Genomic DNA, 13196 nt, shown 5'->3' on the forward strand with positions numbered 1-13196 from the left:
TGGACCTGGACATTATAAATTATCAGCATGATGCAAATTATCCCAAAGTGTCCTTATCACCAAGCGTCTAATTACAACTTACATTATATTAGATACGTAAAATTTGTTACTGTTGTACATTGGAAAATAACATATTCAAATGTGGCTTATTCTTTTTTATAATCTGAGACCTATCTTCCAAATCCTCTTTGATCTGAGAGATTGGAAACTTGAAATATTGACTCTCCTTACCTGATGTTGGTTCGATAGTAAAGGCTTGATGAGACTGAACCAAAGTGATATGAAACTCAAAATCTACAGGGCTACTGCACTGCAAAGGAATAACATAATTTTTGCTGCAAAAAAAAAGAGGAAGAAAATATTGTTTTTCTTTATAACTAGCTCTTTTGGTATCAAGAATACAGATTCATGTTATGTGATGAAAACCACAACAATGATGACAGTCAACAAAAGCAATAATTCCTGGGTGTCAGCCATCCTGCACACCTCCCAGGTACTAACTCCTCTGCTCCTGTGAGGGTGCCATGGCTTCCTCACCTGCAGAAGAGGAAGCTGAGGCACAAGAGAGGGTCCGTGTCCTGCCCAAGGTGCAGAGCCAGACCTAATGCACGGCAACCGTCCCAAGGAACAACGCTCCAACACCCCTGTCCTTGCTGCCACTCGAGGACTGTCAGGTTTGTCCTGTTGGACACTCACAGCCACAGGGAAAAGGCGTCTCTGCCGCACAGCAGGCCCCAGAGGACCCAGGACACGCTGAACAAACAGGTGCTACGCAAAGCCTGGGGAGCCCTGGCCTTTACAGAACTGGAACTAGGCTGCTTCGAAGAAACCACACTTTGGGTTGTGTTTGAAATATGCGAGAGATTCTTTATTTGGTTAGAAGTCCAACAACCAGTACAGGACCCGGAGAGGGTCTGTGTATCCAGAAATGCGCTCCCACCCGAGACAAGGCTGACTTCTGAGTAAGTCTGAGGTTGTTGCCTACGGCACCACAGGAGCTGCCGCAGCAGTGGCATCTCTCAGAGAGCCCTGAGCTTCTCCTAATGTCCCTCCTTCCATCAGACCAAGCCCAGGTCAGCCAGAGTTTGCAGGATGAGCGAGGCCTGGAGAAGCAGAGCTCTCCAGCTGTCACTTGGCATCCTGTGCAGAGCTGGGGCAGGTTATCTGGGCTCCTTTCATCAGCTGGACATTGAGCTCCTCTTTGAAGTGACTCAGCCACACTCTCTGTCCCTGCTTTTCCTTGTGCTTCCTCCCTTCTCCTTGGGGCTGTGCGTCTCCTCTCCACCTCATAACTCCCGCGCTCTCACGGCCAATCATGCCCTCCTAGCCAGAGGCTGGTTCTTAACTCTTAACACTTCAGGTGGGGCCCTCCCTGTCATCTGCTCTCCTCCCTCACATTTCCCAGTTCATACTCCTGGGAGAACGTAATCGTAATCACTTGTGTAACTGCTAGCCCTCCAGGACCAGTTCCACTGACCCCATCTTATCAAGAGAGTAATTTAGAGTTGTCTTTCAGCAAGGACAACACAAAGAAGCAAAGTTACAGGCCAACATCACTGACGAACATAGATGCAAGAATCCTCAACAAAATATTGGCAAAGTGAATACAGCAATACAGTAAAAGGATCATACACCATGATCAAGTGGAATTTATACCAGGGACACAGAGATGGTTCAACACTCACAAATTAATCCATCTGATACACCACATTAACAAAATGAGGAATAAAAATCACATGATCATCACAATAGATGCAGAGAAAGCATTTGACAAGATCCAACATCATTTGTGATAAAAACTCTCAAGAAAATGAGAGTTGAGAAAACTCTCAAGAAAAGGAAAGTACCTCAACATAATAAAGGCCATATATGACAAACCCACAGCCAACATCATACTTAATGGTGAAAAATTGAAAGCCATTCCTCTGAGAACAGGAACAAGACAAGGGTGTCTGCTTTTGCCACTCCTTTTCAACATAATACTGGAGGTTTTGGACAAAGCAATTAGGCAAGAAATAGAAATAAAAGGTATCCAAATTGGAAAGGAAGAAGTCAAACTCTTGGTGTTTGTTGATGACATGATTCTACATATGGAAAACCCTAAAGAATCCATCAGAAAACTAGTAGAAATAATCAACAACTACAGCAAAATTGCAGGGTACAAAATCAACTTATGAAAATCAGTTGCATTTCCATACACTAATAACAAACTAGCAGAAAGAGAAGTCGAGAATACAATCCCATTTATAATCATAACAAAAAGAATAAAATATCTGGGAATAAGTTTAACAAAGGAGGTGAAAGACCTATACACTGAAAACTATAAGACATTATTGAAAGAAATCAATGATGACATAAAGAAATGGAAAGACATTCCATGCACATGGATTGGAAGAATAAATATAGTTAAAATGTCCATATTACCTAGAGCAATCTACAGATTCAATGCAATCCCAGTCAGAATCCCAAAGACATCCTTCACAGAAATAGAACAAAGAATCCTAAAATTTATATGGAACAACAAAAGAAACCCAATAGCCAAAGCAATGCTGAGAAAAAAGAACAAAGCTGGAGGCATCACAATCCGCGACTTCAAAACATACTACAAAGCTACAGCATACTACAGTAATCAAAACAGCATAGTACTGGCACAAAAACAGACACACAGATAATGGAACAGAATTGAAAGCCCAGAAGTAAAACCATACATCTATGGACCACTAATCTTTGACACAGGAGCCAAGAGCATAAAATGGAGAAAGTCTCTCCAACAAATGGTGCTGGGAAAACTGGGCAGCCATGTGCAAAAGAATGAAAGTAGGCCATTATCTTACACCACACACAAAAATAAACTCAAAAGGGACCAAAGACTTGAAGGTAAGACCTGAAACCATAAAACTCCTAGAAGAAAATAGAGACAGTACACTCTTTGACATCAGGCTTAGCAGCATCTTTTCAAATACCATGTCTACTCAGGCAAGGGAAACAGAAGAAAAAATTTAAAAATGGGACTACATCAGACTAAAAATCTTCTGCAAGGCAAAGAAAATCATGAACAAAATAAAAAGACAACCCACCAACTGGGAGAAAATGTTTGCAAATCATATATCTGACAAGGGGTTAATTTCCAAAATATATAAAGAACTCATACAACTCAACAACAAAAAAACAAACAACCCGATCAAAAAATGGATAGTATATGAACAGACATTTTTCCAAAGAAGATCTACAGATGGCCAACAGGCACATGAAAAGATGCTCAGCATCACTAATTATTAGGGAAACACAAATCAAAACTACAATGAGATACCACCTCACACCCCTCAGAATGACTATAATTAACAAGACAAGAAATAACAGGTGTTGGAGAGGATGAGGAGAAAAGGGAACCCTCATACACTGCTGGTGGGATGCAAAGTGGAGCAGTCACTATGGAAAACAGTATGGAGATTTCTCAAAAAAATTAAAAATTGAAATACCACACAATCCAGCTATCCTACTACGGGGTATTTATCCAAAGAGCATGAAATCAACAATACAAAGAGATTTATGCAGCCCTATGTTCGTTGCAGCATTATTCACAACAGCTAAGACATAGAAGCAACTCGAGTGCCCATTGTCGGATGAAGGGATCAAGAAGATGTGGGGTGTGTACATATATATATATATATATATATATACACACACACACACACACACATACAATGGAATACTACTCAGCCATAAAAAATGACAAAAATCATGCCATTTGTGACAATATGGATGGATCTTGAGGGTATGACGCTAAGTGAAATAAGAGAAACAGAGAAAGACAAACACTGTATGATTTCACTCATATGTGGAAGATAAACAAACACATGGATAAAGAGAACAGATTAATGATTACCAGAGAGGAATGGGGTGGGGAGGTAGACAAAAGGGGTAAAGGGGCACATATGTATGGTGAAAGATAAAAAGTAGACTATTGGTGGGGCCAGCCCTGTGGCTGAGTGGTTAAGTTCATGTGCTCTGCTGCAGTGGCCTGGGGTTTCCCTGGTTCGAATCCTGGGCATGGACATGGCACTGCTCATCAGGCCATGCTGAGGTGGCATGCCATATGCCACAACTAGAAGGACCCAAAACTAAGAATATACATCTATGTATCGGGGGTCTTTGGGGAGAAAAAGGAAAAAAATAAAATCTTAAAAAAAAAAAAGTAGACTATTGGTGGTGGGCACTATGCAGTCTATACAGAAACTGACAGATGGTAATGTCCTCTTGAAACTACACAATGTTATAAACCAACACGACTTCAATAAAATAATCTTTTAAAAAAATTAAGAGTTGTCTTTCAGGAATTGAGACCCCTTGTCCACTTGAGGCCAGTTGAGATCACCAACTCATCGACTGAGACTTTGCAAATGCTCAATAAGTGATCTTTTTGGTGTCAAGGAGCTAAAAACTCCACCCTCGGATCACGGTCAGGCCTCCATTTTGTGAACACGCATCCTGTGAAGAGCCGTGAAGCTTGACTACGCCTGCGCAGATCATCAATCCCCTCACTTCTCCCTTCCTCCGATCGTCTACTCCCGCACTTCAGACTGCCCTGCCCCTCATCCCGTAAGTAGCACCCAAGCCCTGGATCAGGGAGACAGATCTGAGGGCACATGCCTCCTGTCTCCTTGCAGATCTCACAAAATAAAGCTACATTTCTTTTCCCAAAAGCTGATGCTGTACTAATTGGCTTTTTTTTATGAGCACTGGGCAAGAGAACCCCAATTTCGTGAGGTAACACTTAGAGCAGAGTTGCCAGGTCAGCTCATCTGCTGCCTTCTGGGCATCGGACCCAGTGTGTCTGTTTCCCATGATGCCCCACTCCTTACAGCCCAGCACCTGTCTACGTGGGAGACTCTGAGCCCCACGAAGGCAGCGCTGAGTCTACTTGCTTCTCCGGGGTGACCTCAGCAAAACCCCAGAGTCCCACAAAGACTAAACACTCAGTAAATATTTGTTGGAGCAAAGTGAAATAAGTCTTTCAGTAGCAATTTTGGGGATGTAGTGTGGTTCAAATGTGGTTTTAAAAATTATGCCAAGAGCATTTTTATTTGGCTTTCAATTCATTACCTTTTTAAAATTTCTGAAATATTCCAAATGTAAAGAAAAATACAGAGAATGATAAAATAAGGATCCCTTTGCCCACTACCAAGCTCAAGCAAATCTTTTTGCTTTGAGTATTCAGTGTTTTATTTTTAAAGAAATAAAACATTGCAGAACAGTTCAAACTCCCTGTACTCCTCTGCCTCGTCCTCTGCTCCTTCCTGTCTCCCCAGGGGGGACCCCATCCTGTCACTGTCTGTCATTCACCTGCATTTTTATAATATCACCACATAGACATGTACCCATAAAATATATAATACTGTATTATTTGTTTTCAACAATATTGTTCTAAAACTTGCTAGCTTTGCTCACCACTATGCTTTTGAGATTGATGCATGAGGATACATTGATAAATGACTATAAATAAAACAATTCATTCATTTTAACCAGTGATGAGTATTCCACTATATGACTATATCTTCCTTATTTATGACTCTCTTGCTGAAGGGCATTTAGGCTGTTCGCACTTTTTCACCATTGCAAAGTGGTGACGACAATCTTTGTATGTGACTCCTTATGCATCTGCACCAGAGCTACTCCAGGTATAACCAAGAAATGGAATTGCTAGTTAGCAGAAGAGTAAAAATATCAGCTTTACTAGATATGGCCAAAATGCTCTGCAAAGCCGTTTGACCTCTTTATACTTGCACCAGCAGCGTGTGCGAGTCACTGTTGCTTGCCAACACGGGATTTTCAGGCATTTTAACTGCTTCCAACCTGACAGAGGTGGAATGGTATCTCATTTTATTTTCATTTTCATTTCTTCGAGGTTGAGCTTCTATCCATATATAACCATCTGGGTTTCCTCTTCTATGCCTGTGCGTATTCTTTGCCTAATTTTCTATGAGGTTGTTCTATTCTCTTATTAATTTGTAAGTTCTAGATATTAATTTTGTCCTTTGTCAACTGCTCATTGATATAGAAATCATTTACAGATCAAAAGATATGAACAGCAATGATGTATCTGTGTGACATTCTTTGTCTTCCAAACGTACAGCAGACTCCTGAAAGAACTGAGGCTGAGCCAGCTTTGGGACACACGTTACGACAGTTTTAAAACAAGCCGATAAACTCTTCTTTGTTGAGTGGCTGTAGTCGTTTTGTCTGAATATCAGTTTTGAAGCAGTTTTAAAACACAAGTTCACTCCCGCTCCACATACCCACGTAAGGGCTGAGGTAAAGAACAAGCGGGTCAGCGTGCTCCAGTCACCCTTGTCAGAAAGTTTCCATAAAATGCTGCTGCTCCTTCAAATCAACCTTGAGTTTGGGACGCACAGAGCAAGACCTTAGAGAGAGTAAGGAGCCTGCTTCCCTTGCTGAGCTGGAAAACGTGAATTTATTCTCTTTGAAGGCTGCACAGAATCCTTCTGAAGATCAGTTTTCTAATTTTATCCTGACACCCTCATTCTCAGCCAGTGACAGCTGGTTCTCGGGCCCCTCTCCACCAGTAAGGACTTTCTTTATCGGTACAATGCCAGGCAGGACCTGGATGTTGTCTCTGCTGGGGCCAGTTCTCACCATCAGTCTTTCCCTCTCAGCACTGGTTCAAGAATGCACATTCTCCTGTGGCCCAGATGCTTTCAACTCCAGGGGCAGCGAGAGAATTTGGTTTTATTCAGACATCCTATTCTGACCTTGGTTATTCCCCCACTTTCTGAAATGAGCCATGAGGTTCCCCACTTAAGGAAAAGTATCCTTTAGTAAATTCCTGAACTTGTGACGTAAAAGTTCCGGAGACTGAAATATCCTGGCTTTGGAATGGAGCAGCCGGGGACCTTTTCTCATAGGGTTGTGCATGTGGCCCCGTGGTCTACGAATGCCCTGTAGCCCTGAGATGAACACACGGTTCCACTCACCACAGTGGCCCTGGCCACGCCCCCTCCGATTCTCTGCACAGGCCACCAGAGCTGGATCTGACTGCGCCATTTCTCTGCTTAAATCTTTCAGTGATGGTCTCAGGGTAAAATCTACCTTTCCAGCAATGCCTATGAGGCCTTCTGGCTCAGTCTTCTCCCTATTTCCTCTCCCACAGCTCCTGCGACCCACGTCCAGTCACAGGAATGTTCTAGATGGGCCCAGACGTGCTATGCCATTTCACATCTCTGCCCATGTTACTGCACCGCCTCAAGCACCTCTCCTCTCTCCTACTCTGCTCCCTCCTTCCGCTGGCTGATTTCTAGTCAATCTTGAAAACTCACTTCAGACCTGTTCTCCTCTGGGAAGTCTCGTCTTGTCTGATTCCCCCACCCCACCTGCCCCCAACTCACCTGACACAGGCTGAGTTAGGTGTCCTCCCATTGAATACTCTGAACTGGAAGTTAGAATTGTCCATTTAATCCTGATTATCAGGTCTTAATCATCTCTGCATCCTCAGTACCTAACACTGTGCCTAGCACACAGGGAGCATTCAACAAAGGTTTGTTGAGTGAATGAATGCTGAATAAATAACCTACCCAAATGCTACCTTCCACCCCAACGGCAGCCTGGGATGAACAGGGAGCATTTCAGGTGAAACCCCTTGAAATACTCACTGCCTGTCCTGCTACCAGACATTTTGGACTGAAAGCAGCATAGGACGGTTCTTGAAGTTAAAAGTCCGTAAAAGCCATTAGGTAAAGTGCATGAAGTCTCGGAAAGGCACTGCCTGCTGCCAGAACGTTTGGAGGGAAAAAGTAGCATGCTTATCTCTTGAAAGATTTTTTTAAATATTGCATCATTATACACAACTCAGTTTAATAAACTGTTTAGCTGAAATGTTCATTCTTATATCAATTGAAGGGCCTTATGTACAAAATGGCTGGGAAAAGCCTGCGGGGAAGTTGGTAGATTTGTGTATTAAGAACCAAGGCTCATGTCTGCATTAGGACTACCATTTCCACCAGTTTTTGAAATGTTGTTCTCCACTCATAAGCCTGACTTATTGTCCAGGCAAAAAGTAATTTGTGAAGGGAAAAAAGAAAGACAGAAAGAATTAATGAACTAGGAAGTTAGCAGTTTCCCACCACTTTGATTTTGGTAGAAGTTGCTACATTCGCCCATTTAAAGGAAATAGCTATGTTTGCCCTCAAAATGCGTAGAGTGCCTCTCACCTGTGTTAGACTCTCGGGGACCCTGTGCAGAGCGCCCAGTGTTGAGAAGGACTGGGGGAAGGCAGGAAGGGTTGACGGGGGAGGGAGGAAACGCTGGGACAGAGTCCTGGCAGAACGCTTTGGGGAAAGTAGAGATGGAAGAGCAAGGGGCCAAGAACACACACCACCTAAAATGTAAAAGTCTGACGACACCCGCTGTCGGCAATGACGTAGGAAACCAGTGGTTCTCACGCACTGCTGGTGGGGGAATGGGCGACCGTTCTGAAACAGAACTCCGTGTTACACAGCAACACTGGACCTGGGCTAGACCTGCAAGTCCACTTCTAGGCGCACACCCTGGAGAAACTCTAGAACACGAGCCCCAGCCCAGGCACAAGGATACACAACAGCAGTATTGGTCACAGCAAAAAAAATACTGGAAACAACCCATAGGTCCATTAGCAGTAAAGCAGATAAAAATTGTGGCAAATCCATCCAGTGGACTCTACAGTAGTAAACTCTATGTGTTAGCACAGCTGGACCACAAAAACCTGATGGTGAATGAAAAAGGCAAGTTCCAAAAGAACTTCCACACAGAATGATTCCATTTACATAAAGATCAAACACTGGCAAAGCTAAACAATGTCTTATTTAGGGGTGTATGTGTATGTGTTAAAAATACTAAAATAAATGAAATAAATGATTATTATATGTTCTTTTGTATCTATTATTTATTTACAATTCTTAAGGAGCTGTTTTTAAAAAATGTAAAGAGACATGGTGAGTCAGAAGCTCATGGGAAGGTGTGAGGGCTGGGGGAAGAGGGGCACACATCAGCTGAACCAAGGCAATTGTTCCAGATCTAAATCTGGAGGTTTCACTCAAGGACAACACATGATGCCAAAAAGGAAGGGCCCTGAAGCTCATACACATTGGTCCATAAGCACCCCCCAAAAAGGGTTCAGTTGCCCTTCTCTCTAGTTCCATCTGTTCATTAGCAACCCCTACCCCTGCGCAGCGCTGCCTGCAGGCACCTGAACTTGCTCTCACCCTCACGGCACGCTGATGCCCACAGGCTTTCCTCACCGTCTGGACCTGGATCAAGAGGCGTCCAGGATTTGCCAGCTCCTGGGTGGATGCAAATCCTTCAGGGGCCCTTCATCACCTGCAAGATGTAGGCCATGTTCTGGGCTGCCCCCATGACTTTGTACGTGCTCCATGCCTGGAATGCCACTGTCACCTTCCATCCCATGGTGTCCTCTTAGGATAACCAGATGTCACCCCCAAATGGGTGAGGACTTTCCCCATCTCTCCAGGCAGTTTCGTGCTCCCTCTTCGGGGCCTACATGGGACCCTGTGCGCCTCTATTACAGCACTTAGCAATTGGTGTAATTAATTGATGACGTGGTTCCATCACAATTACACTCGAAGACCTTCAGAATCAGAATCTTTGTCTATTCGTGTCTATTCTTTTTACCGTGGGTGATATTCAAAATATCCATCCACTGGGACTTCCCAAGCACTGCTCAATTAGAATGGATGGAAGGCCGGAGCCAGGTCCTGCGGGGCAAACTGCTAGGTATTAACAACTTAGTCACTGAGTCACCGGGAGACGAGGGGAAGGCGGAGAGGGGCCAGGCAGCTGGGATGCAGGGATGAAGGACTCAGGATGGGATCTATTTCCCAACAAGCACAAAAGCATTTTAGGATTTTAATGATTGGCATGGCCATTATATATCAACTTCTAGCAGCTCAATATCCATCTTCTTTGTAACCCTAGGGGCAACAGCACTATGCCTGGCAGTAGGTATTTAACAACTATTTACTGAAAAAACAAGACATATCTTACATTACAATTGGAATTATTAACTATTTTCCCGACAAGAAGGAAGAGGGAAGCTGAGATTTGGCTTCTACAGTGACTTTCTCCTGTCTTCGCCTTCCCCGTATCCACTCCCCCTGTTGCCAGGAGCATCCGGGGCTTCTGGCAGCTGCCTCGCCCCCATGACGGGGAGCCTGCTGAGGAGGAACTGTGTGTTGCACAGGCCAGCAAAACCAAGACACGGGGAGAGGCAGACTCTGCAACCCGACTCAAACCCCGAGACCCGGCCACGCCTGAAGACCCATCTTGCACCCTTCCAATGAAAGGGCCTAATAAACTCCCTTTCTTGCTTATAATATTTTGACTTGGTTTTTTGTCCCTTTGCAACCAGAGTCTTGCAAGTCCACCTTGCAAGTCCAGGCTAATTCAGCTAGAAGGATAGCTTTCTATTAGGAAAAATACAAACCTAAGTTTTTTCATACGTATCTCTTAACTTTTCACATCCTGTGACATTTTGATAGTTCATTTTGGCAACTCACCTTTCACCAAGGAGAACATTTGATAGATTTATAAATGAGGGAAAGTCCAGTGTGTTCATGACAGGATAGGCATGGATGGGAACAAGCAAAGTCTCGTCTCCCTAAAATTAATGGGAGAAAAGTCAAGTTTACCAGATTGAAGACTATAATGTTCAAAGGTGAACTTGTAGATGCTTTATTTCTTGTTTTCTACCATTAAAAACATTTCCTTAAGAAACCTGAGTGCTTAAGTACAACATTAGAAATACTGAGTTTTCTTAGCTATAAACAAAGTGTAGGAAACACACTTAAGCACATTTCATTCATTTTTATCCAGGAAAGCTAAAGATAACAATGCTCTGACGTAAATACGAAGACAGAAATCTATCTGCTCCTATTTCAGGAAATTATATGGAAGCACAGTCTTCAGTGGCCCAAGAGAGAGAAACCAGCACAGAGTCAGCTGAGCCCGACAGCGTCGCACAGTAAGCAATGAACTGGGCAGAGGGCGCAGGCCCTGCTCCCTGGTCCCGCGTAATGTGTGACCTGGCTCAAGATCTTTAACCTCCCCAGGCCTCGTTTCTTCCTTTGCAAAATGGGGATAATTCTGCCTTTCCTGACAGGTGCTTTTAAGAACCAAGCAGATGACGGCCTTGGAAAGTGAAAAGTCCTTCATGAAGGCCGGGAATCACCAGCATCCTTTTCAGTGGGGGGAGCCGGGCCCCGGCCCTCTGTGCCATCCTGTCCCAGGATCATCAGCATCCTCTTCAGTGGCGGAAGCCGGGCCCCGGCCCTCTGTGCCGTCCTGTCCCAGGATCATCAGCATCCTCTTCAGTGGCGGAAGCCGGGCCCCGGCCCTCTGTGCCGTCCTGTCCCAGGATCATCAGCATCCTCTTCAGTGAGGGGAGCCGGGCCCCGGCCCTCTGTGCCGTCCTGTCCCAGGATCATCAGCATCCTCTTCAGTGACGGGAGCTGGGCCCCGGCCCTCTGTGCCATCCTGTCCCAGGATCTTCCTTCTTGGTACAGAATGTTCCTCCTGAAAGCAGTACTCCAGTTTCATTTTTAGTTTTTGTGTTTGTTTGTTTTTTGAATTGTATTTGCTACTAAAACATACTCTTCCATTTTAGTTTTGAAAAACTAAATTTAGTTAACCTTAAGGCTTCTCAATTTGCAAGAGTCGGGCCTGGAATACAGAGCAAAGGGAAGGGTGGAGGCGACAGTGTTAAGAGAAGGACTGAGAGCACGTGGAGCTGGCTCAGGGTGGAGGCGACAGTGTTAAGAGAAGGACTGACAGCACGTGGAGCTGGCTCTGGCTGGAGGCCCAGGGGTGGACTAGGTGACCCAGGAAAGGCTCACAGGAACTCGCACAGCACAGCCGTCTGGGGGCAGGCCCCACAGGCTGCCACCTCCCTGCAGACCCCCGGGCTGCCCCTGGGGAATCCCCGCACAAGACACCGTCCAGTCTCCGAGGTTTATAATCACAACTCGAGGTTGTTGCTAATTTCCTAACCTCGCACTTAAAGGAGTGCGTTTAATTTATTTGAAAAAGCCTTTGTTGTCTCCCAGCACCATACGATAAATGAGGTCTCAGGCCAGGGCAGGCGGAAAACCCGCAGCAAGCAGGGTCTCGTGGCTCTGCCCTGTCCTCGGTGGCCTAATGCTTTCCCAACTGGGACCCACGCCGCTGGACAAGGACCCTCCATGCCACTCAGATGGCTGCCCGAGGCATCCCAGTCCCTGGGCTGAGGATTCACGCTCGTCACTCTCTCTCTGTCTTCCTCCCTGGAGGATGTAAGATTTGACCCCATCCCCTCCCCCTAAAAGCAATTTGAAGAAGCTTACCTTACAGTGAACACGGATGCAATCATAATAGTAGCGCCACTCGTCTGGAGAAAACGTAACGGTGACCGTGAGGGACAAGCCAGGGACAAGGCGGTGTTCCTAGAAGACAAGCGGGCTGTTGTCCGGACAAGCCCCAGAGCACACAGAGCATGGGACTGCGGTGACAACACACCACACAGCCGCCCCAGCAGACCCGGGACAGAGAGCCTCGACCCAACAGGGAACACAGGGCAGGAACTGGCACCCGCTGCCTACCTTTTTCACATACTTGATCTGAAAGTATTTGGTTTGTGGGGGTAAGATATGAACATCTATGTCTTCATTCGAGACGTTGACCAGATGCTGGGAGAGAAAAAGAAGCATTCAGAAAAATACACGCTGTCTCACCCATTTGCATATTCATCTCCTCGTTTATTTACAGCTCATCTTGTTCCAAAAGGGATTTGAGGGGATAGAATGTACTTCTTAACTTGTTAAAAGATTCAAAATCCATCCTACACCATTCAAAGAATAATAAACACAACAATCACCATCTAAAGAACAATACGCCACGTGCCCTGTGCCCGGCTTAGGGGCTTCAGCAGAGCCTGCACCCCAGCGTCGCCCCAGCACGCACTGTCCCCTCACACCCCCTCCTCCCAGTCCTGACCAGCTACCCCGTGAGCCTCTCGGTTGAACTCACTTAGTCCTGTGATTCGACTGAGCTAGGAAGCCAGCCACCCACCAACTCCCACAGTTTCTCTGATTAATGCCACTGGTCCTGGAGACTGGAGACACTTAGGCAGTCAAACTATCAGGAAAAGTGTGGCC

The 13196-nt window shown here is 45.1% G+C and overlaps 1 protein-coding gene across 9 annotated transcripts in view; it reads right to left on the reverse strand.

Moving 5' to 3' along the window:
• LOC102149368 (cilia- and flagella-associated protein 221) overlaps nt 1-13196 on the reverse strand; it is a 117917-nt gene that overhangs the window by 93764 nt on the left and 10957 nt on the right. For 6 of the 9 annotated variants that reach the window (XR_011428159.1, XR_002801489.2, XR_002801490.2 and 3 more), the window contains exons 4-7: nt 12642-12728; nt 12387-12485; nt 10566-10666; nt 232-335 (exon numbers count right to left, since the gene is read on the reverse strand). Coding sequence is in view for 4 of the 9 variants with exons in the window: in XM_023622759.2 (XP_023478527.2) it covers nt 232-335; nt 10566-10666; nt 12387-12485; nt 12642-12728 (391 nt within the window). In the remaining 5 variants the exon portion in view is untranslated. The remainder of the gene's footprint in view (nt 1-231; nt 336-10565; nt 10667-12386; nt 12486-12641; nt 12729-13196) is intronic. The other 3 variants (XR_011428160.1, XM_070240685.1, XR_011428161.1) reach the window with 2 other exon arrangements.

Source organism: Equus caballus, chromosome 18 (genome assembly GCF_041296265.1).
Source record: "Equus caballus isolate H_3958 breed thoroughbred chromosome 18, TB-T2T, whole genome shotgun sequence".
Taxonomy (NCBI): Eukaryota; Metazoa; Chordata; class Mammalia; order Perissodactyla; family Equidae; genus Equus; species Equus caballus.